The sequence below is a fragment of the Mustela nivalis genome (assembly GCF_964662115.1).
Source record: "Mustela nivalis genome assembly, chromosome: 3".
NCBI lineage: Eukaryota > Metazoa > Chordata > Mammalia > Carnivora > Mustelidae > Mustela > Mustela nivalis.
Genome location: NC_139022.1, coordinates 148,628,905 through 148,656,344, shown reverse-complemented (window position 1 = coordinate 148,656,344; position 27,440 = coordinate 148,628,905). Strand labels below are relative to the sequence as shown.

At 42.3% G+C, this 27,440-nt stretch overlaps 1 protein-coding gene and 1 long non-coding RNA gene across 21 annotated transcripts in view; one reads left to right on the top strand and one right to left on the bottom strand.

Annotated features, from left to right (window-relative positions):
• LOC309861626 overlaps positions 1-13,288 on the bottom strand; it is a 110,475-nt gene extending 97,187 nt beyond the window's left edge. For 10 of the 20 annotated variants that reach the window (XR_014310062.1, XR_014310063.1, XR_014310064.1 and 7 more), the window contains exon 1: positions 12,946-13,287. This is a non-coding gene — a long non-coding RNA (uncharacterized lncRNA). Of the gene's footprint in view, positions 1-6,203; positions 6,295-12,945 lie in introns of all 20 variants that reach the window. The other 10 variants (XR_014310057.1, XR_014310058.1, XR_014310059.1 and 7 more) reach the window with 3 other exon arrangements.
• Positions 13,289-13,718: 430 nt separating this feature from the next.
• On the top strand, positions 13,719-27,440 carry PTGER4 (prostaglandin E receptor 4). The gene is made up of 3 exons (XM_082724660.1): positions 13,719-14,363; positions 14,829-15,750; positions 25,548-27,440. The coding sequence occupies exons 2-3, from the start codon at positions 14,872-14,874 to the stop codon at positions 26,136-26,138; spliced, it is 1,470 nt and encodes a 489-aa protein (XP_082580786.1). The 5' UTR covers positions 13,719-14,363; positions 14,829-14,871; the 3' UTR covers positions 26,139-27,440.

The window sequence follows — 27,440 nt, the reverse complement described above, 5'->3', positions numbered from 1 at the left end:
GTAAATTCATCAAGCTAAACAATTGTGAGATGTGAACATTTCTATATACAGAGAACCCTTCAAAAAAATTAATCAACATTTAAAAAAATAAAACCTTTTTAGGAGTTTTATAAAAACATGATTATTTCTTGCCTTTCAAGTTATTACCCTTCAGTGTTGATGGCTGCTGAACTTTACTGGTCATTCTTACATATTCTGTTTTGGGGGAATATAAATAGATGTAGGCCTTTTGGAAAGCAATTTGACAATCAATATTTGGCCAAAGGTTTTTAAATAATCATATACCAATTGACCTAGTAATTCCATGTCTTAGAATCTATCCCAAGGAAAGAATCTTCAATATGAGAAATCTCAACTCCCAACATCCAAAATATAAACCCATATAAATAATCACAATAGGGGAACTGTTAAATAAACTATAATACATCTATTTGGCAATATTTATATATTGGTGATAAAATGAAAAAGGAAATTAAGGAAATGATGGATTAAAAATTCTTGATGCAAATGAGGAAAGGCATAAAGAGCTCCTAAGGGCTTCCTAATATTCTATTTAAGCTTGGTATATACACAGATGTTCCTATTATTATCATCATTATTTAAACTAAACATAATTTTATATTTTAGTATATTTATATGTGCTATATCTTGTAATACATAATTTTTTATATAATCTAGAACAAATAATGTTTACCAAAAGTTTATTAACATGAAAAATGCTCATGTCATAATGGTAAGTTAAAAAAAGGACATAGGGGAGCCTGGGTGGCTCAGTGAGTTAAGCCTCTGCCTTTGGCTCAGGTCATGGTCTCAGGGTCCTGGGATCTAGCCCTGCATTGGGCTCTCTGCTTGGCAGAGAAGCTGCTTCTCCCTCTCCCTCTGCCTGCCTCTCTGCCTACTTGTGATCTCCCTCTCTCTCTCTGTCAAATAAATAAATAAAAAGTCTTTTTTTAAAAGGGGGGACATAAAATTGATTATAAATTATAGTAGATAGATGAGGAACTATTCAGTAATCTGACCAAAAATTGTCCTAGGGGCACCAAGATGGCTCAGTCGGTTAAGAGTCTTGATTCAGAGTCATAAGATCGAGCCCCACTGTGGGGGGGGGGGGTGAGGGACGGGAGGGGAGGTGGAGCCCACTTAGGATTCTCTCCCCTTCTCCCTGTTTCCCTCCCCTTCCTCCACTCATGCTCTTTCTTAAAAAAAAAAAAAAATTGTCCTAGACATCAGCTGTAATAATAACAGCTAACAATTTCTGAGGTACTGTACTAAGTGCTTTTTAAATGTATTTACTATTTAATTCTGAGGGAGATTAGTATTATTACCCTGATTTAATTTATTTTTTTGTCCTGATTTTAAAGACTTAAAACACCCAAAGGAAGAGACAGGTTAAGAAACTTACATAAAGGGTCGCCTGGGTGGCTCAGTGGGTTAAGCTGCTGCCTTCAGCTCAGGTCATGATCTCAGGATCCTGGGATCGAGTCCCGCATCGGGCTCTCTGCTCAGCGGGGAGCCTGCTTCCCTCTCTCTCTCTCTGCCTGCCTCTCCGACTACTTGTGATTTCTCTCTGTCAAATAAATAAATAAAATCTTTAAAAAAAAAAAAAAAGAAACTTACATAAAGACACACAGCTAGCAAGTGACAGAGTCTAACAGAGTTTGTATTTGTACATAACCATGCTATTATATTGCTCTAACAATCAGCCATTAGAAATGTAATAGAGCACAGGATCCCATTCATAAATCAAGAATCATTAAAAACACAAACAAAAAAATCAACACAAAGCCAAGGATACCTAGGGATAAATCTAACAAAAGAAAGTCATATTTTTGAAATGTTAAAATAAGACCAGACTGCTAGACTAAATATTACGTTATATACATGTTGATTCTCCAGATAACAAAAAACCGCAGGGGAGGGAGGAGAGGTGTAGCCTTCTAACAAAAGAAAGTAAGCCTTGTTCTCCAGACAGTCTCCTCCACAGGTCAGAGAATTCCCTGAAGCTAGAACCGCCAGGAGCTCCATTCACACAAAGAGCTCAAATCCAGGAACCTGGCTCAGCTACTTTTGAGGAAAGGATGTAAAGAGATCCCAAAGAAAGGCACGTCAAAGAATGAAGTGTTCTGCTTCACTGCCATCCAGGAACCAAAGCAGGAGCATGCCAGCCCAGCCAACGTTCACCAAGGTGTGGTCAGTGCAACATTGGGCCACTGTTTTCCTGGTACGGATAGTTACAGGATCATAATTCTTTTGCTACCCAGAAATAAATGAGCTTTCTTGAGTTCCAGAGGGCCAGAGGGGACTTAGCAGATCAGACTGCCTCTACCTTACCATTCACATCAATGTTGTTGAGTTGAAGTCAACCACAGATATTCTCCAATCCAGCTCTCCATGTTTACAGATAAGGAAACTGAGGTTCATCCAGAACAAGCTTCTCTTCCCAGGTCACAAAATTATTTTAAGCCAGAAGCAGAGAGCTACTATCCTTCTTCCCCATGTTTTCTGATGATGAGTCTGAATATATATATTCAAGTTACTGCAGCCTATTTTTAATCCCCAATCTTCAGATACTCACCACCTACCACCCTTATGATTTTGCCCTATCTGTATGTTATTTCTACATTATTCACTATATTTATTTTCTTTAAATCTACTCATTTTTCACATAGACAACTTAGGGTCAGTCTAAGTAACAGTATCCATAAAATCATGAATGACCTATGCATTTTCCTAACACATAAAAAGAAAAATGTATCTACTGCAATTATGATGTTTGTCTCTCAATCACTCCCCCAAATAATAAATTATCCTTTGCATATTAGGAAAGATCCCCTGAGTGAATCCAAGGAATTCTAAATTGTATCATGTTAACAGGTGTTACTGATGAAAGAATGCATGATCACATAAGCCCAGGGGAACGTGACTAAAACAAAATTAAACAGTTTTGAATTTTTTCAATTGTCAGACATCCCAGGACCTTTTATAACAATATACAACAAGACTTTCTAACAAGGGACTAGAGTACAGTATCTCCAAAATGTATCTGACCATGAAAGCCTTTCTTCTAGACAGGATGGTTATTGAAAGCAGGCTCTCTGCAGTATTAATTGTCAAAAAGTTAGTTTTTCTTTTTGAGGCCACAAATTATACAAATAGATATTATAAATAATAATATACACTTATCCCTTATTAACATAATCAAAATACTTTTATAGTGGTAAAAATGAAGAGGTAGGAAAACATTAATATTTCCTCTTGTCATTCTCAAAAGGTTGATCTCTCAGGAAAGGTAGCTCAGCTTGTCCCGAAACACCTGCAATGATAATGGGCCTTCTAAAAGAATATAAATAACTTCTAACAAGTTATCCAAATCTTCTACATTATTGATAGTAGTGAGTGACACACAGGCTTTCCATTCAGGTTCGTATTTGTTGCCTTCGGAGCTTGTAGATGGAACTTCAAGAGCAACGTGCCCACAACATCAGATTTGATCTATGGGTGTGACTCTGAGAAAATGTGTACCTGACTTATCAGCCAGTCATTTTCTTTTTTATCCCTTTCTTTTTTTTTTTTTTAATATTTTATTTATCGATTTGACAGAGAGAGATCACAAGTAGGCAGAAAGACAGGCAGAGAGAGGAGGAAGCAGGCTCCCTGCTGAGCAGAGAGCCCGAGGCGGGGCTCGATCCCAGGACCGGAGCCAAAGGCAGAGGCGCTAACCCACTGAGCCACCAGATGCCCCTCCCTTCCTTTCTCTCTCTTGGTCCTTCCCTTCCTTTCTACCTCCTTTCCTTTTTCCCACACTCCCCCCTTCAAATGCATTGATAGAAAACACTGACATTTTGTCTTCTTTAGGCATTCTTATCTTTAAGTGGTGGTGTTGTCAGGGAGAAAATATCCCAGTTACTAAGCTAATGCTTTTTAAAATATTTTTTATCTGAGTGTAGTTGACAGTGTTACATTAGTTTCAGGCGTACAACAGTGACGCAGCTTCTCTGCACGTCACGCTCTGCTCACAAGTGTAGCAGCCATCTGTCACCAGGCCTGCTGTGGCAATTTCATTGACGATCTTCCCTCTGCCTTGTCTTTTATTCTGTAACTGGAAGCCTGGATCTCCCACTGCCCTTCACCCGTTTTGCCCATCCCCCTACCTCCTTCCCTCGGAACAAACCATCAGTTTGTTCTCTGTACTTGTAGGTTTGATTCTGCTTTTTGTTTTCAACGGATGCTTTAAAGCCAAAGTGCAGGAGTATTTCTTTCAACTGCACTTTAAAATAAAATTAAGAATGAGGACTCAAAGCAAACAAAATGCTAATACCCTCTCTTCAGTATTCATGTTAATGAAGTTGAGTATTAAGTTAATAGAGAAGAATGCTGATGTGTTAAGAAAGTGTTTCTTCATCTAACCATACACCAATTCACGAACCATTTTGAGTCTATTACTCTTAAATATAATTTCCCATTAACCGAAGTTTCAATATATTCTTTTTCCATACCCTACAGAGGTTATCAACTTATCAGGTGAATTTTTTTAAGATTTATTTATTTGAGAAATACAGAGTGCCCCTGCACACAAGCATGCAGGAGCAGGGGGAGGGGCATCAGGAGAGGAAACAAGCAGACTCCCTGCTGAGCGGATGAGCCCTACCTGGGGCTCCATCCCTGATCCTGAAATCATGACCTGAGCCAAAAGCAAGAGTTGGATGCTTAACTGACTGAGCCACCCAAGTGGCACTCAAGTGAATTTTTATTCTATAGAATATGTTCTGTTCTCTTGCTCAGAAATATTAGCTAGAAAGCTGAATTTTTCTGAGATTCCTCATCGAAACACTGGAGGTCAGCAAAAATTTAGGAAAATGATTCAGCTCTTGCAAGTGCACACATTTAACACTGATGTGCTGTAACATAATCAGTCTGAATAAGCTTAATTCTGTGGAACTTAAGGTAGGTAAAAACTGAGACTAAAAATGGTGTTTTCTCTCTCTAGTTCTAAAATTGTACACTGCACTACATTCATAATGAAGAAACAAATAGCATTTTACCCTTTTGATAAGGGAGATAAACAAGAGTTTGATTACTATCAATAAAATTTAAAATATATATTCTTTATGTAAGTGAGAACTGTTAAAATACACAACAGCAAAAGAGAAAATAGATATAATTAATAAATGTTTGATCCTTTAAGGAAATATCCCCCAAAGGGCTCTATTATTTTAGCAAACTTCTTTGTTAGAGGTTTTAAGCAATTCGGTTTTCCAAATACTCATTTTTGTGTTCTTTTAGACATCATAGTATCTACTGAATAAAGTAAAGTTAGGTTTTAAGTCATCTTCCCCCTCTCCCCACCCATCATTTAATCCCTACTTGGCTCCCAAAATTCTATCTGAGGTCCTGGAAGATTTATCCAGTTAGAGCTGAAAACATTCAGACTTAAATGCCAGTTTGACCCAAGCACAATCTCTTCCTGCCTCTTCAGTTTGTGTTCCGCTACTCCCTGACTTGCAAATGTGGTTATTTTGCATAAAGTCATTTATTACACTACTAGATACATCCCAGATATTCTTGAAGTACCTATTAGGTGAACTGTTTTGCAGGATCCTCTATCCTGTGTGAGGTTTTTTTTCTAGTTACATATTTAGTGATCATGATCTCTCTCTTTCTATACCCATTTCACACTCTCTTCATACAAAGTTTGCTCTCCAAAGCAAAAAATCCTGATAAAAGACCTTCATAGCCCTTCCATAATCTAGGCAAAAAGGACCACACACATGTATCATCACAGGTTTACAAAACCACCATCTATTAGGGTCTCTTAAAGCCAACTCTACAAATTGCATGCTAGATCGAGCATGGCAAATGAGTTTCATTTCTTGTGCCATTGCTAGTAAACTGGTGGTGGGCCCTTAAAGGAAAGAGTGATGCGACTGATTAGCAATGTCTGTAATGAATCTAGGAAGACAAAAAGGGATAGATGATCTATTTCTCCCCCACACACCCCCATTCCTGAGTTTATGCTAATCTTTCTTGATTATACCCATTCCCACACCATCTCCTATAAAAAAGGAGACCAAATGAATGCAGATTTTCTTACTGACTTTACATCCTTGGCATTATTGCAAGGGCAATAATGCCAACCCCCTTGGAGGTTCACCAGACGCTCACTGAAGATAAATCTACAGGGCTGAGTAGGACATATGGCTTACACTTGATACTCAATCAATGCTTTTGCAGCTTACGGACCACCACTCTCCACTGTAAGTTCAACCGAAGCAGGAAAGTTGATTTGGGCACTGTCTGGGAAGAGAGGAAGCCAGAGCTTTATAAGGAAGTAGTCGGTCATTTAAATGTCATAGAAATTGTTATTGATCCCCTTGCTAGTTGCAGAAGTGGTAACCTACTCCATATACAATGGAAAATGGAACTCAAATCAGAAACACTGAATTTTCTACTTCCTGCTTTTTGTACCCGCTTCCTAGGGGCACAGGCATGGCAGGTGTGTAGACTGAACATACCATTATTGTTCAGAGAAGTTTTACCTGTATCCTTTATTAAAATGTGGTAGCCTTTTTACTTGTTTGTTTTTTTGTTTCAGGGAGGGGCTGAGGTGCTTAGGAGTGGGCCCCTGCTCAATATTGGGGAAAAAGACTCTGTAATTCAGTGCTCAATAACTTGTACTCTCTGTCACAGCACTCATGAGCTCTGTGACCTTGAAAAATAGGGGCGCCTAGCTGGCTCAGTCAGTGGAGCATTCAACCTGATCTCTGGGCTGTGAGTAGGAGCTCCACATTGGGTATACAGATTACTTAAAAATAAAATCTTAAAAAAAAAAAAAAAGAAGAAGAAGAAGAAGTATTCTAATTTTTACAGAAGGCAAAAAAAATTTCACCCAAAACACTGTGTACACTGCGTGGTACCTGGTAAATGCTTAATAAATGCTACTTATTGATATTGTTGATAGGGAAATGGAAAGGGTGAGGAGAAAAAGAAAGAGGGAAGATCTGCTTGGCTTCTTTCAGAAGGTGTCTAGAATCCTGGTTGTCTTAGATAGCAGGGTTTGTGGATTTAAGGCTCAACAGGTGCTGCTATTCTCGGAGGTGTGATGGGGACCCGTTGTTGCAGAGCAGGGAGGGGTGTGCAAAGGAAAGCTCTCAACAGTGAGCCTTCATTTGAATTATAGGAAAGCTATTATCATTATTATGGATGGAAGGGGGAAATGAGATGTTAGCATTTGCCCAAGGTTTAAAATGCCACCACAACTAACACATTAGCTCACGGATTATAGAGCTGATACTGGCTCTGTAACATAAATGATTCCCTCAGATTTCTAGAAATAAACAAGAGCTCCACAAACCACCACACAGTAGTGCAGGGGATGACTTGGGAAAAACTGAAAAATTCCTGAAATAGGAATTTCTGATAAATACAGCTTTTTTAAAATAAAGATTTTATTTATTTTTTTGACAGACAGAGATCACAGGTAGGCAGAGAGGCAGGCAGAGAGAGAGGAAGCAGGCTCCCCGCTGAGCAGAGAGCCCAATGCGGGGCTTGATCCCAGAACCCTGGGATCATGACTTGAGCCTAAGGCAGAGGCTTTAACACACTGAGCCACCCAGGCACCCCAAATACAGCTTTTCTAAAGCTACAGCTCTCAGGCCTCTTTCTCTACAAGCGTTGTTTGTGCAAATCAGTAAAACAGCAGATGCAACCCTCTAACTGTCTTGTATAGATCTCATCTTAGAAACACACAGTGGGATTGTGGGGGTGCCTGGCTGGCTCAATTGGAGAAAAAGCTGACTCTGGATCTTGGGGTCGTGAGTGCGAGTCCCACATTGAGTGTAGAGAAAGACAGACAGACGCAGGGGGGAAAAAGTCAGTGCAAAAACATATTCTAGGTCTTAAGAGAATAAACTAACCCTTAAAAACATCAAGGGAAGGGGTGCCTGGGTGGCTCAGTGGGTTAAAGCCTCTGCTTTCGGCTCTGGTCATGATCCCAAGCCCCATCCCAAGCCCCGCATCGGGAATCTCTGCTCAGCAGGGAGCCTGCTTCCCTCTCTCCCTCTCTCTCTGCCTACTTGTGATCTCTGTCTGTCAAATAAATAAATTTAAAAAAAAATCAAGGGAAAATCAATGAAACATACAAATAACTGAATTTTTTGAAATACGTTTTTAAATCTTTCTTCTGTTCAGACTCACCTTTGGCAAAGGCTAAAAGACCTGCTTTGGGGTTAAAAGTTGAACAGTCCTAAGCCAAAAAGAGATCCCTGGACTTTCTCTGACAACCTAGGATTCACAGACGCTTCATAAAATGGGTATTTTTAGCACCACGCCTTCAAGTTCAGGTGACCATACAGCATGTAAGAAACTAAAGGAGTCTGCAAACGAGATCTCCAAAATTATGGGTGTCCAGGTAAAACCCTTATCTAGCATATAGCTTCCTCCTTAAGAGGAAAATACATTTTGTTTCTTTGGGGGAGAAGAGATTTTTTTTTAAGTGTTCAATTTGGGACACAAAACAAAAGATGAGATGCAAGCCAGGAAAAGGAAGACAAAACTAAATAATTCTTTTTATAGTTTGTTTGGCTGCAAACAATCATCTAGTCCATAGGTAGAATACTCAGGTAAGAACTAACCGCTAACAAAGTTTAAATTAGGAGCACCTGCAACTCTTGATTTTGCGGTTTTGAATTCAAGCCCCACATAGGGTACAGAAATTACTTAAAAAATAAAATCATTTTTTTAAAAAGTCAAAATTAAACACAGTTTAGAGTGACTTGCACTTTAGACAATGCACTGCCAGTGTTCTTTTAAAAACACTGCAGCACTAGTGTAATAGGATTGAGATGAAGTCAAATCATTAACACAGGAAGACAATTTTGAGAAGTATCTCAGCTACTAAAATTTCAACATTTTTAAAAAATTTCTTAACAATTGACACCTTATACTAATTCGCAATTGAGAGAAAAAAAAATCCATAGTTGATGCTCAGCCCTCACATTAGATGACCTCAAAATGTACTTGCTGTTCTTCTATTAGAGTCCATGAATGAATCTTTCTGCAAAAATGCTTTAGGTAAATTTTATAGCTCTTTATCATATATAATCTATTATAGGAAAATAGACACTCAAAATAACTTGACATCAGAAAATCGTATTTAAAATTGCTTTCCTATGTGAACAATCTAATCTCATTTCCTGTTAAACCAAACACTGTGGCTCTTAAAAATAAAATAAAATAAAGTTTTCCAATAAAATTAGCTGCCCATCTAATTTCTTTGCTTTCAAGGAGGTGACCTGCCTCAGACTTTCATATCTTCAGACCTTCTTAAACTACAGCAGAGTTTCAACTCAGCACTTTAGCATGCTTTGTGATCTACACCTATTAAGTAGGAGGTCAAGAAGTAGGCCAGGCCAGAGACTAATTTTTGGCTTGAATTCCAACAGATGGCAATCTTACTTCATTTCGCCCTCTGCTCCCCAATTAAGAGCTCTGAACTTCTTTTGCAGGGGTTCAGTAAGCAGAATACACATCCACGTGTTCTCTCAAGTCACAGGTTCCTCCTTCCGACTGGCCTAGACTGATGCCTCAGAGAGACTGGTGAGAATGTGACAAGAAACTCAAGTATAATCAGAATGTCCGCCTTCCAACAGAAGAGACTCCTGAACTAGTAAGGCTTTCCCTCTCCACCTAGATCTTCAAAATGGGCAACAATAAGTAATCAATCCTTTCTTTGCCCATTGGCCTATCCACAATGGGAGTGCTGTAGAAATACTTGAGAGCAAAGAAGGGGAAAATAAAAAGGGTAGAAAACCAACACTTTGAGGAAGCAACCTAAAGGAGTCAGTTGGAGGCAACTGGCCTCCACTGCAGTAAATTTATCTCCACAAGAAGATGCCGGGGACTTTAGCACAGTACTGTCATGGGCGAACTCCAGGCACTAGACTCAGCCTGAAATTCATGATCAGAAAGTGGTAATAATTGGGGACCACACATTTGAAATATACCACTAAAAAAGGAGGGCGAGGGGCGCCTGGGTGGCTCAGTGGGTTAAGCCGCTGCCTCCGGCTCAGGTCATGATCTCAGGGTCCTGGGATCGAGTCCCGCATCAGGCTCTCTGCTCAGCAGGGAGCCTGCTTCCTCCTCTCTCTCTGCCTGCCTCTCTGCCTACTTGTGATCTCTCTCTGTCAAATAAATAAATAAAATCTTTAAAAAAATAATAATAATAAAAAAAAATAAAAAATAAAAAAGGAGGGCGGTCCTTGGAGGGCCACAACCACAACTGTGGACCTCTCCTCATGCCCAAGCTCAGGTTAATGCCACACTTGTCATCCACTGGACCAAATCAGGGAACACATGGAAGACAACTGTATCCAAAAGCACTGTGTTATTTGCACCAGAAAGATGCCTTTTTCACTGTTTTTAGTATCCACATGGCCTGTCAGGGAAGATGGACAGCAAACACAATTTGCACAGATGTGCTACATGAATGTAGGTGCTTTAAGATCTGGCCAGATTAGGTTTAAGAAGGGATCCAGGCCAGATCTGATTAATCCCACTGGAATTAGCAGGAATTACCCATTCCAGGAATGGGATTCTTCGCAGGAATTACCTCTTCCTTACCCATCCCTTTGTTTCAAGGAGGATTCACATTAGTCAAAGGAAATGTGGTTGGTAGCCTCCAAGCAGCCTTAGCTTTTTTTTTTTTTTTTTTTTTTTAAGATTTATTTATTCATTTGACAGAGATCACAAATAGGCAGAGAGGCAGGCGGAGAGAGAGAAGGAAACAGACTCCCCACTGAGTAGAGAGCCCGCTGCGGGGCTCCATCCCAGGACCCTGGGACCATGACCCGAGTAGAAGACAGAGGCCTTAATCCACTGAGCCACCCAGGTGCCCCCAGCCTTAGCTTTTAAAGAGGTTCCTACCTTGGGGATGTTTACTCAAAAGAGTAGGCAAATATTTAGCTAAAACAGACTGATTACTTAGGCAGCTCTTACACTAGTTTAAACTTCCAAAAAGGATTTAACAACAATTCTCAAGAATTGAACCCCGGTCTTCCAGTGCAGAGAAATAAGGATTGAGGTAAAAACTGCAAGGGAGAATAGAAAATAATTTTTAGAACAAAAATGGTCTACATGCCATGAAAATTCTTAATTTCCTTTTGCAGTATAGATTCCTGGAAGAATGTGAGGGCAACTGAACCACTGTGTTCCAGTTTTCCAAATTAAGAAAATAAAATAGTTGTTTCCCTAATCTTCAAATTCGACTTCTGAAGGCTAAACTTAAGCTTTAAGAATCATACAGCAAAAGAGGATACAGTTAAACTTCATTAATTTCTTTTCATCTGGTGTCCTGGTTTCTCATTTATTTCCATCTTGCTAGAACTACTGTGAAAAGAAAATTTAAAAGACCGGTATAAAAAAGATGGTTCCATTGATAACAAGCCCAGCTTATCAATGACATGTTAAAACTTGTAACCTCACTAATCATTTCAGCAGTGTGCCTCTATTATTATATTTAATATACTCTTCACTCTTAAAAATTTAACAAGTATCAGGATGCCTGGGTGGTTCAGCCAGTTAAACACCTGCCTTCAGCTCAGGTCATGATCCCACAGGATCCTCCATCCTGGGATGGAGTCCTGCATCTAGCTCCTTGCTCAGCAGGGAGTTTGCCTCTCCCTCTGCCAGCTGCTCCCCCTGCTTGTGCTCTCTCTCCCTCTGACAAGTAAATATGTAAATAAATAAATAAATAAATAAGATTTTTAAAAAATTAACAAGTACCAATCCTGTTTTCCATTTGAGGAACTTCAAATGGAAAGAAAAATGGAAAAAATATTTTTATTAGCATGAGTATAAGTAGAACTTCCCACCTCTCCTTCCTATACTTACTGATAGCCACCTGACAGGGTGATAATGATGCAACAGATTAGGGAAGAATGGGGGTAGAATGTGCGGGTTCCTTTTTCTAGTGTTATCTTGTTTTCAAGGCTGACACAACCTTAGAGTTTACTACTCACAGAAAACATAGACAAACATAAATGGTTATTATGCTGATTAAGACAAGACTGAGCAACTGACCAACTGCGGGCAATTATTTTTATAGATTCCTTCCAAATCTCCGATATTCATGAGGAAATAGCATAAACAATAGAACAATGTTATATTAATATATCCATGTAGTATCTTTAAGAGTAATTCCAGGTATTTCATGTCCTGTGCTGAGGTGAAGTCTGGAATGCCCTTTCTGGTTCTCCCATTGCTCTTTATTTTTGTTTTTGTTTTTTCACAGTGCCATTTGACAGTAAAAGGAGAACCAGGTCAATTCTTAGGGGGTCTGTTTGTTTATGAAATAACAGTTAAGGAATGAATACCTGCTTATCACATAAAAGAATCGAGTTAGTTGCTTAATCTATGAGGAAATGTAGTATGTTAAAATGCATGTATCCGGCACTTAGAAACAGATTTTTCTAGGAATTTAAAAGGCCCACAGAATCTCTTAATTTTGTTCAAAAACAAAACAAAACAAAGAAACCAGCGAAGCAGTTATAATTACACCATGGAGTTTTGCAATCGTTTCTTTTCTGTTTTCAGTCCTGATTTTAGGAACCAGAGTACAAAGAAGTGAACAATGAGTTTGTTACAAAAACACTGTTCCCACCACCAAGTAAGTAAAATTGTTAAAGAAAAAAGGTAGAGCTATTGGGCGGTTCCAAGAGTTAATCATGGAGACAATGACTGTTGAATTCCTTCCCTGGAAAAACTTTCAAATCCCCATCGCACCCATCTGCCAGCGGTCCAAAGGCTTCGTGGTGAAAGTACCCAACGTGAATACAACACGGCCAAGGCTCGAAGCTCAGAAGGCCGTTCTTACTGGGAGTAGTTCCCGGGAGGAGGAGAAAGATCTCCGCGGTTACACAGCCCTCCCACCCTAACTGTCCCACGTGGTACCTGCGGGTCACCTGTCTCCACAGCCCCAGGGCTCCGCCACCAGTTTCGGGAGAGGCGGCGGTCCCGTCTCTCGGGCGCTATTTTTTTTTTTTTTTTAACCCGGGGATGCCCGACAGAGCGATGCGCACAGCCTGGGCACTGCCAACCAACTACTTTCCTGGACCGACTGTAATTACTTCTGGAGGATAGATTCTCCGTTGTTTCCCCCGCCCAAGCGTGGCACGCGACAGCCCATCCACGCCCCCGGTCGCGTGCGCGCTCTTTCCCGACTTGGAACCCCGGGCCACGCGCGCGCACGCACCGCTCCTCTCCACCCTACCCCCCCGGGACCGCGCGCGCGCGCACACACACCGCTGGGCCGCTCTAAGCTGGCGTTCTAAAGCTGTCGACCTCCCTTCCCAGCACCCAGGTGTGGAGGTCCACGTGCAGAGGTGCGAGAAATAGCTGACTCGGAGCGGGAGGCAGTGGGGGAGAAGAGATGCTGGCTTCAGAGTTAGTTCCCTCTGCAAGCCGAGTCTGGAGTAGTTCGGAGGGTTCTGGGAGAGCACCAGGGACTCCCGGGGCCCCCGCCCGCGGCAGCACTCTGCACACTAGCCTGAGACCCGCGGCCCCGTCTTCGCGACCCCGGCCCGGACGAGGCGGGGCAAGCTGCGGGCAGCCGCGGGGAGCCGGCCCTCGCGCGCGGCTCGGAGCCCCGCCTCCCAGCCCCGCGCGCTGCCCCGCGGCGAGGGCGACGGAGAACACGCCCCGCCCTCTCCCCGGCCGGCCAATGGGCGCCCGGGCCGCGCTCTGCGTGTCCCCGCCTCCGCCAGGGAAACTTGGAGCAGAAGAAAAGTTTGTACAGAGGCTGGAAGGGCGAGAGCGGAGCTCGCAACCCGGCAGCCAAGAGGAAGAAGATGAAAGATCCCAGGTCAGAGCCTCAGGCCAAGTGGACGTCAAGCCGCCCCCGGGGCGTCGGAAGCAGCTTCAGTGGCAGCCGCCAGCCCCGATAGCCGCCCGTGCTGCCCAGGGTTGAGGAGGAGGGTGGTCCGAATCCGGGACCGAGGCTCCGTGCCACCTGCGCGCGCGGCCCCACCTGCGCCCTGTCAGCCGGGGGACCGGACCGGCGGGCTCCTCGAAGTTTGGTCCCGTCTTTGAAGGTACGGAAGAAAGAAGAAGAAAGGAAGAAAGAAATCCAAGATCAGATTGCGTTGACCCATCCCGCGACCCTTCTGGTTCTCCCAAGTTTTTGAAAGCTTGCCATTCTGACCCCAGTTCCGGAAAATTGGCAGCCACCGGGACCCGGCTCTTCTCAAAGACAAAGGCTTGGCAAGCTCCACACTGAGCAGGCGAGACTGAGGGCAGGTTAGAGGCGTGTCGTGGATTTCTGAGCCTTGACCCTGGGGTCCTAGCTGCTGCCACCGCCGCGGCTACCACAGGTGAGACGGACTAGGGGTTGGGGGCACTAGGCCGGGAGCGGTGGGCGGGCGCTCCTCCAGCCGGGCCCGGGAGGAGCTAGCGCGCTTTCCAAATTGCCTTCCGTAACTCGTTTTCAGTGAGGATTTTATTGACTCAGAATCTGTCGGGAATAAGCGCGAACCACTCACTTATCCCTAGAGATAGGTCTTGTTCATCTTGGCGGTGGAGAGAGTTGGGCTGAGGGAGGAGGAGAGATTGGCAGTATCAACCGACAAATATTAATGGCAGTAGAGTGGTGCTTCTGTCAGGACGTGTCCGGAGCCTTGAGATTTCGGTGGCCGAAGTTGGTAAGTGGCTTCAGTCCACCGTGCAGGGTCCAGTCGTTCGTCCTGTCTCATCAGCACAGTGTTTCCTGGGCCTGGGTCTGACACCCGGCAAGGGGTAATTTCTGCTCACCGCGCCTTTGTCTCTCCTGCCATCCCCAGACCCAGCCTCGAACTCCAAGGCTGCGTACCGACGGCCAGCATCATGTCCACGCCTGGGGTCAATGCGTCCGCCTCCTCGACCCCCGACCGTCCGAACAGCCCGGTGACCATCCCGGCGGTGATGTTCATCTTCGGAGTGGTGGGCAACCTGGTGGCGATCGTGGTGCTGTGCAAGTCGCGCAAGGAGCAGAAGGAGACGACCTTCTATACGCTGGTATGCGGGCTGGCCGTCACCGACCTGCTGGGCACGTTGCTGGTGAGTCCGGTGACCATCGCCACGTACATGAAGGGCCAGTGGCCCGGAGGCGAAGCGCTCTGCGAGTACAGCACCTTCATCCTGCTCTTCTTCAGCCTGTCCGGCCTCAGCATCATCTGTGCCATGAGTATCGAGCGCTACCTGGCCATCAACCACGCCTACTTCTACAGCCACTACGTGGACAAGCGGCTGGCCGGCCTCACGCTCGTCGCGGTCTATGCGTCCAACGTGCTCTTCTGCGCGCTGCCCAACATGGGCCTGGGCAGCTCGCGGTTGCAGTACCCGGACACCTGGTGCTTTATTGACTGGACCACCAACGTGACGGCGCACGCCGCCTTCTCCTACATGTACGCCGGCTTCAGCTCCTTCCTCATCCTCGCCACCGTGCTCTGCAACGTGCTGGTGTGCGGTGCGCTGCTCCGCATGCACCGCCAGTTCATGCGCCGCACGTCGCTGGGCACCGAGCAGCACCACGCGGCGGGCCCGCTCGCGGTGCCCTGGGCCCCCTGCCGGAGCAGCGCGGCCGCCGCCTCCCCCGCCCTGCCGCGCCTCAGCGACTTTCGCCGCCGCCGGAGTTTCCGCGGCATAGCGGGCGCCGAGATCCAGATGGTCATCTTACTCATCGCCACCTCCTTGGTGGTGCTCATCTGCTCCATCCCGCTCGTGGTGAGTGGCTGGGAATGGGGCCCTCAGGGGTCCTTGCCCCGCATCCACCTCCCTCCTCTGTCTGCCGCTTCCCTCCTCTGTCTGCCGCTTCCTCTTTTCCCTCTTTGTGCCTTGACAGTGCCTCCAGGTCGGGCCTGGAATTTCGGCGCTGGACTTCTCACAGCGCAGGCCCAACCTCCTCTTTGACCGCATCCCCAGTGAGATGTAGCAGGTGCTTTTCTCTTAGGCCCCCCAGTTTCTTTCTCCGAAAGCCTGGTTTCCTCTCTCTCCCGGGACAGCCCCTACCCTTCGCTGCCTGACATTGGCCTTGAGCCTTCCGGGAACACCTGACACTGTCAGATGCGGAGGGGAAACCGCTGTAGTGTGACTTAGGTCCTTCACTGTGAACCACAGAAGCCCGAAACCTCGGGGGTGGTGATCTCTTTGTTATACACCATTCCTTAGGGCAATGGGGTTTTGGTGCTGTGATTTATGCATTAAGTTTTTTCTTTTGGTTTGTTTGTTTGTTTTGGTAGATTATGTAGAAGTTTAGAGCTAGAGAGACTGGATGTGTTTTGGTCTAGTCAGACGCCCTCACATGATACAGGGCGTGACTTGCTTAAAATAATCTAGCAGAACTATGGTCAGGCTGGACTTCCTGCCTTTACCATGCTATGCATTGCACGTGTGGGTCCCAGTTCCTACTAGGGCATGTCCCAGAGTCAGGTTCTTTCATTCTTTCTTGGGACCAGGAAAGCCAGGATTCTCAAGCCTGTGAAGGGCAGGCTGATGTAAAGGGGTTATTGAATTTGCCTTCTCAATAACTGTGAGAAGTACAGTGCCATCCTAAAGAAAGGAAGCTTTAGAGGTGGTGATCTAGTTATTGCCAAGCCAAAACCCTGCAGCTTGTGATGAACCTCAGACCCACCTGACTCCAAACCCTGTTCACATAATATTACATCATGTCTCACTCCTAGAACATTTCTAAGTTTGGCCTTCGTACAGTGTGTGCATTTGAGTTTTGGCACAGTTCACTTTTGGGACACCGCCTTTGGGTTAGCTTTCAAAATGTTATTAACAGAAAGGTTGAAAATGCACCTAAGTTCTCTTCTCAGCCTGTCCTTAAACCAGAGTGCACCAGCAACCGATAGGCTCATGTGCATAACACCTTCCTAGAGTTTCTCTTGAAAGCAACAAGTTCTGGGTTTTTCCATCTCTCAAACACTCCATTTCTAAAAATTCTAAACTACCAACTCAAAAAGAGAGAACTTTTCTTTCTTCTGCTGATTGGGAACAAGAGAAAATAAATTTAATGAGCTATTCTTCCTTTCTTTCTCTTAATACAGTCCAGGGATCTTTCATATCAAAATATATCTCTGATAAAAGTGAGTGTAAACAAAAGGAACTTAGATGTGGCTGAGAGCCAGCACACAGTAGCTTCTTGACAATTTGTAAAAAACAGAAATATATATGATGGGCCAGAAGGGCTTTTAAACCGTTCCAGGGTGCAGTATAATTTACCAAGTTAAGTCACACTTGAGCCACATAAATATATTTTACTGTCTGTAATGGCAACTCAGAATACAGTGAGATTTTGGAAGAAACAACCCTGTTCCCGCTAAGGCTCCTTTCTCTGGCTGCTGCCTAATGTTTTACAGTACAATAAATGACAAAGTGAGGGGCTGTTATATACAGAAGAATATCCACTTTAACTGAGAAAACAGAGCTAGTTTAGCAACATGCACATACTTGTAAAATCTGAAGGTAAGCATATGAAGCTGTTGATGACTGCACAGGGACAGGTGAATTGTTTTCTTAAAACATCCAAAGAGGCATAAAAAACTTCATTTATTTTATGGGCTGAAGTGGACCTGCCCCTTTGGTACGGGGGCCATTTATCACAAAGCCTTTGATGTTATTTGAGAAGCTAGAGGCAAGAAACTATAGGAGGTATACTTGTAGTCTGCAAATTAGCCACATTTTAACCAACACATACTATCCACTATTATATAAAGTCAGTAGTTCAGGAGATACTACGTAATTTTACTCTGTAAATTGAAACTGGCTCAGCTAAGAAGTAGTCATACAGTGAAGTACTTACAAGTCTTTGTAAGTAATAAGGAATCAAGGAACCGTAACTTTGGGGTTTAGCCTTTAGTTCTGGCTACAAAAGTCTAATTTCAGAATCAGTTTAGTTGTAAATTAATGATAAGCAAGGAAGTCATTATCCCACCCACAGTTCTCCTGTTACTGAAAGAGTTAAAAGGGGAATTTACCCATAACTATAGTCTTCCTTGGCTTACTTTTACAGCTTTCTTGTATTTTCATGTTTCTCATATTCAGATCGCAACTGAAGTTTAAAGTTTCTGAACTCTGACTTGTAAAGCCATCGGACCTATCTTCAGTTCCAAGGAAAGTAATGAAGCACCCTTTTTACCTTTATCAAAGCAAGTTGGTTGCTAATCCTATTTGAGGAATATCAAACCCTTCAAAAACAGTTAAAACGCTTTGGAAAGGCTAAGAGAGCAAACAGATCTTACTTGAAGTTTCAGAAAGCTTGACACAGTGTTTGAGGTTTAATAAGCAGCCAAATTTTGTCTTTTGGACACAAGGGGGAAAAAAATTACAGTGGCTCTTAGAGGGCACCTGATACTGAGTTACATAGGAAAAAGTAAATTTTAATTTGTTATCCAAAACACATGTCTTTTAAACAGAGCTTGGAATGGAAATTTGAGAAAGATTGGGAGCTTAATCGTAGATAAAAGAAACTGTGCTAAACTTGAGAAATTTTCTAAAATGAGTCATAATCAATGAACAGAGAAGGTGTTATAAGTACATTCAACAAGGAACGTTACATGACAAGATTTGGTGGGAAGGTGGTTCTTGTCATTTTGCCTATTCTTCCATTTAAAACCAGTCTCTGTTTTTTTTTAAACAAAAAAAAGGTGAAGAAATGAGTCTACACTTAAGATAAATAAAAGGGACTGACTTCTTCTGAAATATGCAAACAAGACAACAGCCTCCTATGGTCCCAATGTTAAATACTGTAGCTAGATCAACTTCTGGTGCCCAATTCTGTAGTCACTAATGTTGAGCTAACAATTAAAATCAAATCTTTTGCCTCAGCACTAAACAGTTAATGCCGTAGGATTTGAAAAGCATATTCCCCCTTGCATAGGCAGGCCAAGGCCGTATTTACCACTTACTTCCTTCTCTTATTTTCTTTCTTCTTACTCTAAGTGACAAGGATTCATCTCTTTTAGGGGTAGAATGGCCAGTTTGGTTCGTCTTCTGCTTTGGACAAGGAAAACATTGATCTTTAGGAAAATAGCTTCTTGTGAGTGTTAATTTGGTTGTTTCCTATACGCCCGATGTCTCTATAAAGCCTTCACCAGCATTCGATCAAGAAAGATTTATTAGAGCAGAGGAAACGGTGGGAATAGATAGACTTTACTGAAAGCAAACCAGAGTCCCCGGACAGCTGATGGGATTTGGGAGGAAGTACAAATCACAGTTAAAGGAGTAAGAGGAATGCCATGAATTCAAGTACTCTTACAGCAGAACCTGAACCATTTGATTATTTTTCAAATAAATTTGGCTAAGTTAAAAACACAGCCGTTCCTGAAAGCAGTCTTTTAGTCATAACCCTGGAATTGTGGACCAAGTTGGTGGTAGAACGCTGGACACTGCAGAGTAGCCCATGGAAAGAAGAGATTCCCACATCCAGCATCTCGTCCCAATAGTGCAGAAAGCAAGGCTAGCCAGGATTTGCACTCTGCTCCTCAGTCTTCTCAAGGGCACTGAATAATTTTCTATCCTTCTGCAACTTGCTGAGGAGCTGTTGGGGGCAGGGGGGTCCCAGTCTCCTGGATTTTTACCACACTTTGCTGACCTGTCAAAGCTCAGTTTTTATGAATATCTGCTAAGATTTTTCCCCCCCAAGACACAAAGTGGTTCTTGTAATCGCCCATTAGAATACTGAAAGCTTGGGGCACCTGGGTAGCTCAGTGGGTTAAGCCGCTGCCTTCGGCTCAGGTCATGATCTCAGGGTCCTGGGATCGAGTCCCGCATCGGGATCTCTGCTCAGCAGGGAGCCTGCTTCCTCCTCTCTCTCTGCCTGCCTCTCTGCCTACTTGTGATCTCTCTCTGTCAAATAAATAAATAAAATCTTTAAAAAAAAATACTGAAAGCTTGAATAGAAAAAAACAAAACAAACAAACAACAACAAAAAAAGTGACTTCAGAAATGTATTTTCAGTGTAGAGACTGACCTATAGAAATTAATTTGCCTACAATAAATGGCTCGTTAGTGACCCAGAGGGAAGGGGAACGGAGCTTCCTTACACTGACACTCAGGTAAGAATTCTTTCTACTATACTTTACTTAAATATTTTTTGTCACTTAAAAAAAAAAAAAAGTGGTAAGAATTTCTAGTAACAGCTGTGTCAATTTTGGATTCTTCACAGGGCAGTTAGATAACTGAGCACACACAGATAATTCCATTTATGTTCTTGGAACAGAACACACAGCACACACAAACCCTGCTCTAGGATCTTGTCATTTATTAGAAAGTATTTGTACTTTGACAATCAATGACTAAATCAATCTCATCAAAATTTCAACATTCTTCAATTAGACATTCCCTGCTAACAGGTTTTTCTTACATAGGAAGGACATGTTTTTGATACCAAATCCTTTAACTATACCCCAAAGTTACTTCTAAACTGTGGTTTTGAAATTATTCCTGTATTCCACAGTAGCCAAACTTACATGCATGGGCTCCCAAGAAAGCAAGGACACCAGACATGTACGTTATGTGCCAGGCATTGTACGAAGCCCTGTCATCACCTGCACATTCCTTATTAGAAGGAACGGGGCCAGGATTTGAACAGAGGTTAGTCTGATTCAGAGCGTGTGCCTGTGCCTCTGCAACACACAGCTCTCCTGTCCTCACACCTTGTTTTGGGTTTATCGTGTTTTCTCCAAGTTATGTTCCAGTGCTCCTGAGTCCTAATTTCTGGTCATCTTCAAGCACTTCAGAATATTGTAGTGTCTGCCAATATTAAAGATAAAGCACACGCACAAATCTGCGGCTCCTAAAAAAGAGATTCACTTTTAAAATTGCAAGAAGTATACATGTTGTTTGTATCCAGTGAACTGTTTTAAGGTGTCTCTACCCAACCCCCCCGCCAGCCCATGCAGAGGTTCTGTTTTATCAGGAGCACACTCTTCCAACACTGAAAACTGTTTATTTTGACAGGAATTCCAGACAAGCACTTTCACCTCCCCACATGACATTGAACTACTGCTATGGATATTCCCATCTTAATCAGGAGTTTCCCCTGCTTTGGGGAGAGTAGCCTTTAAAATGAGACAGAGATTGCTAGACTTTTTCAAACCCTATGGAGAACATGGAGCTTTTGTTCATGTTTGTCTTTTTCTCCACCTCAAGTCAATCTCCAATGAGAACATGCTACAAAGGAAAACTGGTTCGTCTTGATTTTTTTTTTTTAATGGTTTGAACACATTTTAAGAATGTTTTGATCTGAACCTGAAATGTTACTTTTCATGCTGGTCTTTATTGCTATCCTGTGGGCTCTCCTTTCCTAAAATGAAATTAAATAACCAGGCTCAGTGGCTTATATTATATTGTAAGCTTGCACAACCGCCGCAACCCTCCCCCTCCACCCCCCACGCCCCTCCCACCTCCCACCCCCAACCCCCCACCCCCCACCCGGCCATGGAACTAAAGTAGGGCTTCCTTCGTTCCCTTAGACACTAGTCAAAATAAAATACAGCTTTGGATGAAGGGAAACACAGATTGCTGTGATGTTTCTCATCACCTTGGATTACAAAATCCCAATTATTAATTTTTTACAACTCTCTGGCTTTTCTAAAACATCGTAGAAATTCTAAAATAAAATGCTAACTCCTAATACATTCCTGTAAATAGCTACAAATTTCATTCCTTTTATATCCATTTCAACCTTTCAAAATTTTTTCTATTGCCATACTCACCCTGTTTCCTTTGAGGTAGTGGTGGGAGAAGCAACCAGCAACAAAAGATTTCAATGTTAGAAATCTCAGAAATGTAAAGTTCAGAGTTAACCAAGATTCTATTCTGGAAAAGGGTCTTAGAGATGGCTGTGAAAATTTTTATTTAGAGAGAACCTGTAGTGCAAAAACTCCCAGGTGGAGCAACAGCGCCACCTAGAGGCTGCAAGTCTCAAGTTCTCACAGACCCGTCTTGCGGTTTTTTCCTAAAGGCTGTGCACTGGGAAGGTCTGATACTAACAAATTTGAGTCCATTATTTCTTTGACCCTTAGGAACATAGTAGGTGATATGAGTAATATATAAACCTCATGCTTTTTGTACCAATGATTCCATTGTCAGGAAATAATTCTTAAACAGAAAGTCAGCCAGCCTGTAGAACAGAAAAAGCAACATGGAATTCACTGGGAGACGCTGGGGCCCAGACCAGAATTAGCCATTGACTGGGTGGCTTGATAAGTTCCTCAGAACCTTCAGGTCTTGGTAACACTTCATCTGAGAAAAGGCATCTCTAAGTGCCCAAACGCAGCTCATTGCCTCAATAAAGTTTATGGTAAGAAGAAACAAAACAAAAATGCTTTGTTTCACTAGTTTATAAAGATAGACAATCAATCCTGCTTTGACTTGTATCGCTTGTGCAAGCAGGTTTCCGAAAGTCTATTAAGACATCATATACTTCTGTTTATTCTAGTTCACTTTTTATTTAGTTATCTTCCAAAGACCAAGGTATTAATTTTATGCTATTGAGAGCTATTTGGCCATTTTGTTTTATTCTATGAAATTTACAGGACCATAATCCCTTATCTAAAATATTTAGGGCCAGATGTGTTTTAGAATTCAGAATTTCTTGGCTTTTAGAATGTACTGTTAATTAATGTACTGTTTAATATGTAGTTGGGACAATACCTCTGAGCCAAAACACAGGAATACTTATACTCAGTAGAATAAATAAAGTATAAATACCCCCATGGTCTAGTTCAGTTCAGCTTTTACTGCCAAAATAAGTTTAGGTCAGGTTTTGCAATCAAAAAAAAGAAAGAAATAAAGAAAAGAAAAAAAAAGAGAAAGAATAACAATAAAATAACTGCAAATAAAAAACGAATTTCTTAGAAAAGGACTGTGGACCTGTAACTGATCAAGTTCTGAATTCCTGCTAAAGAAGAAATTGACATATGGTTACACCTCACTGATCTAGCTTCATCTAGACAAGTTTCTCATGAGTTCAGTTTCGCAGATTAATGTCACTTGTTTCTTTCAGCATTTTGAACTTATTGTATCTACACTGTTATAAATCTTTCTAAAATATCCCTTCTCTTTCATTCATGGTGATTAATGCACCATGAACATTAATTATTGTATGGTATGGTAAAGCAGCATTGTCCTCAACTCTCATTAGAGGTATTTGCCCCTAGTTAAATGGCTCCAGCTCTGCTTTCATGAGTTCTTTCTCCCTTTTTATGGTTTTTAATTCATCCTTGCCTGGGACTACCCTCTTTCTTCTCCCCAAGTTAAAATAATTACTAAAGGCAAGTAATAATTATTAAACAATTGCTCAAGACAGAGGTCAGTTATCTTAAAACTACTCTTTATGTGAAGTGAGATTTTTACATAAAAGATCCTAGTGGAATTAGAAGGACGATTTAGACAACAATACTCTAAGAGTAAATTTAAGAGTGTACATTCGGCAAGTGCTTTTTCCTCTAAGGAATAAAATGTAGTCATCCTTAAGTTTACATAAATCCATGCTCTTTTCAGAAGGAAATCATTTGACGTTCCCAGAAGCTGGCGTATTATTTCATCCTTCTATGACTTTACACATGGAATTACCTCTATTTGAAATGCTATGTCCTTCCTTCTAAATTTAGCAAACTCCCCCACATCCATCAAAAACCCCAGGCAAGCTCCCTCCTCTGGCAGGAGCCTCCAGAAGCCTCCTCTGACACCCTCCTGCCCCCAATCTGGATTAGTCTTGCTCCCCTATGTTCTTCTCCCATTTCATCTAATCACTCTGCAGTCACAGCTGGTTTTCCTTCCTGTCTTCTGCATTGTAGATTATTCTCTGCCTTCAAGAAGTTTGTGGTATTTAATGCAACTTTTTGTGGCCAGACTTACGCAACGCCTAACACACTATAGCTGCCTACTCTTAAATGATTAAATGCATGAAAAAATATATGAGTAAGTGATTATAGTAAGTGCAAAACTTGTGAACTGTCAAAAATAAGACTCCAAAATATTAAACAGGTTGTCAGGGTCTCCTTATGCTCCTGTCATTCATGTGTACCTGTCCTGTCGTGGGCTGCAGACGTGCATTTTGCCGTAAAACAGTTCAAACTGTGATAGAACCAGTTTTCTTCCTGACTGGTCTGTGCACAGCTGCTTTCAGCACTTGGCTATTTACTGCCTCAAATGCTAGACAGACACAAAGGAGGGACGGATTCTTTTTTTTTTTTTTAGATTGTCTTTATTTGAGAGAGGGAGCACAAGCAGGGGGAGCAGCAGGCAGAGGGAGAGGAAGAAGCAGGCTTCCTAATGTGGGGTTTGATCCCAGGACTGGGGGAGATCATGACCTGAGCTGAAGGCAGTCGCTTAACCGACTGAGTTTTACTGTCTGAGTAACCGACTGTGGCTCAGTAACCGACTAAGCCACCCAGGCACCCCAGAAGGGACTGATTCCGACAGGAGTTCCAGTTAAGATGCACATAGTGGCAGTTGCTGAACAAAACTATAGTGTACAAGCAGCAGGGAGCCACTGAAGGTTTTGCAATTGAGCAACACAGTTAGATCTGCTTTCTAGACAGAATCCTCTGGTGGCAGTTTGGAGGATGAATTGGAGAGGCGAGGGATTGGAGATGGGAAAGCCACTTGGGTGGCTGAGGCAATCATGCAGGCGAGAAATGCAGTGGGAGGGAAAAAATTGGAAAAGGTGTTTGAAGGAAGAGTTGGTAACACAGAGAATTAGTATGATCAGACTCTAAAGAGAAAACAGAAACTACTCTCTGGTCATTCTGGATGATATGAGATTCAGATAGTGGTTTAAAAGTTTCCAGTGTATTCTTACTAGACTCTATAATAAAGGAATCTCTGGACTTTTCTGTGATGATTGGATGGTTAGTTACCTTACAAAATCAGTTTCATTTACATATATAAAAAGGCAACAGGAGGGGTGTCTAAGTGGCTCAGTCAGTTAAGCATCTGGCTTCAGCTCAGGTCATGATCCCAGGGTTCTAGGGTGGAGTCCTGCATTGGATTCCCTGCTCAGCAGGGAGTCTCCTTCTCCCTCTGCCTGCCACTCCCCCTCCTTGTAACTGCTCTCTCTCTGGTAAATAAATAAAATATTTTTTTAAAAATTAATAAAATAAAAAAAATGAAAAGGCAACTGGAATAAGGAAAATCAGTGGGTATGGAGGGAAAAAGATATTGCATTTGAATGGCAAAAACTTAAAAGCACTCACAGAAAGGAAGTTAATAAAATGTTTCTTGAGGACACATGTGTTGCCTGTAAATACATTGCATTTTTGTATACCTTCTTTGATCAAGGGAAGATAGTCATAAGATAGTTACAGAAATATTGAAGTCACATTAACTCAAAACAAATGCGATTGCACAACTACCGGTTTTTCTGAGGCTTACCATGTAAGCTGCTCTTTCTTGGCACTTATTAATAGAAAGGAGAGCTGCTAGCTGATATTAGTACGTTAGACACTGATGCAAATATTTCCCCAGCTGATGAGTGACAACACCTAAACATGAGCCTCTAATTTATGCAGGTACGGGTGTTCATCAACCAGTTGTATCAGCCACGTTTGGTGCGAGAAATCAGCAAAAACCCAGACTTGCAGGCCATCCGAATTGCTGCTGTGAACCCCATCCTGGACCCCTGGATCTACATCCTTCTGCGGAAGACAGTGCTCAGCAAAGCAATAGAGAAGATCAAGTGCCTCTTCTGCCGCATTGGTGGGTCCCGCAGAGATCATTCGGGACAGCACTGCTCAGACAGCAGAAGGACATCTTCCGCCATGTCTGGCCACTCCCGCTCCTTCCTCTCCCGAGAGCTGAAGGAGATCAGCAGCACATCTCAGACCCTCCTATACATGCCAGACCTCAGCGAAAATGGTCTTGGAGGCAGGAATCTGCTTCCGGGTGTACCTGGAGTGGGCCTGGCCCAAGCAGACACCACCTCCCTGAGGACTTTGCGAATATCAGAGACCTCGGACTCCTCCCAGGGGCAGGATTCAGAGAGTGTATTACTGGTGGATGAGGTTAATGGGAGCAGCAGGTCTGGGCCTGCCCCCAAAGGGAACTCTCTGCAAGTCCCGTTTCCCAACGAAACACTGAACTTATCAGAAAAATGTATATAGTAGCTAAGGAAAGAAATACAGCACTATTTCTGGAAGCATATAAAATCCTGTGCAATAGACACATGAAGGAAGTGTATTAAAGAACATCTGGGCTCTTTAGCACTTTCCAGACAATAAGTGGATTCATAGGGAACCCGTGGTTGGAAGCACATTGCTTTTCACTTCACTATGACACAGGATTTCTGTCACCACTTGATGGCTGGGAAGATCTACCCTCAGTTTTTCTACTTGATAGGAAGATGGCGTAAGTTTTGCTATTTTCGTAACATCCAGAGCTTTGTACCTGGCATACAGCAGAAGGCCAGGTACTGAAGGGCTCTATTCCAATAAACTATAAGGACTATCTTGTGATTTAAGTGTCTCACTAAAGCATGAAATGTGAATTTTATTGTTGTAAATATGATTTAAGGTATTTAAACTATTTTCTTCTCTGTGAGAAGGTTGATTGTTAATACAAGGTATAATAAAATTATGGTAACCTCCCCCCGCCCCTTCCCAGTATAACCAGCTGAAGTTGCAGATGTCAGATTTTTTTTCATAAACAAATTCAGGCCAAGGTGTAGAAAATACACAGTGAGATTCATAGCTATAAAATAAGATATAAATTTTTAAAAGAGTTTAGTATTATAAAAGGAATAAAGCAAGATACTATTTTAAGACATGAATGTTATAGTCCAGAATATTAAATTTCTTTCCAACCTATGTGTAATACATAGTGAAAAATTTTTAGTGATGCTACATGTATTTATCCAGAAAACTGTGAGTTCGGAAGAAGCTAACCTGCTGGTAAATATTTTCTACTGTTGTCCCCACTGATACTTTTTAAAATATAACAGATTTTCAAAGGTCTGAATAAAGAACCCATAATTGAAATGTAAAATATAAAAGGAGTCTAAGCAACTTGTTTTCCCTCTTAAAGTGTTCATAGTTTTCCTTTCCTAAGGAATGATCTAGAGTATCCTTTAAAATTTAAGAGGAAGGCAGACTGCCCCATGAAAGCTTTTATTTTGAGATGTGGAAGTATCCCGGAAACTTTAAGAGTTTAACAACATGAGGAGTGCAGAACTGGGACACAGTTCTAGCAGTTCTCTGTAATACCCAGCGATGTTATACACGTTTGGAGGACCTTTCTCAAGGAAATACTAAGCATGTTTTGTTGCTTAAAGTGTTTTTGTGAATTGCTTGGTTGTAATTAAATTCTGAGCCTGGTAGAGATACGGTTTTAAGAAGCAGTTGTACCAACTGAAATTATTTTGGAAATGATAATAAATAAATGCACTCAGTCTGAGTTCCATATCCTCA

Coding starts and splice junctions, on each gene's coding strand:
- PTGER4 (XM_082724660.1), top strand. CDS start 14,872: ATGTCCACGCCTGGGGTCAATGCGTCCGCCTCCTCGACCCCCGACCGT. Junction 15,751..25,547: donor TCTGCTCCATCCCGCTCGTG/GTGAGTGGCTGG, acceptor TAATTTATGCAG/GTACGGGTGTTCATCAACCA.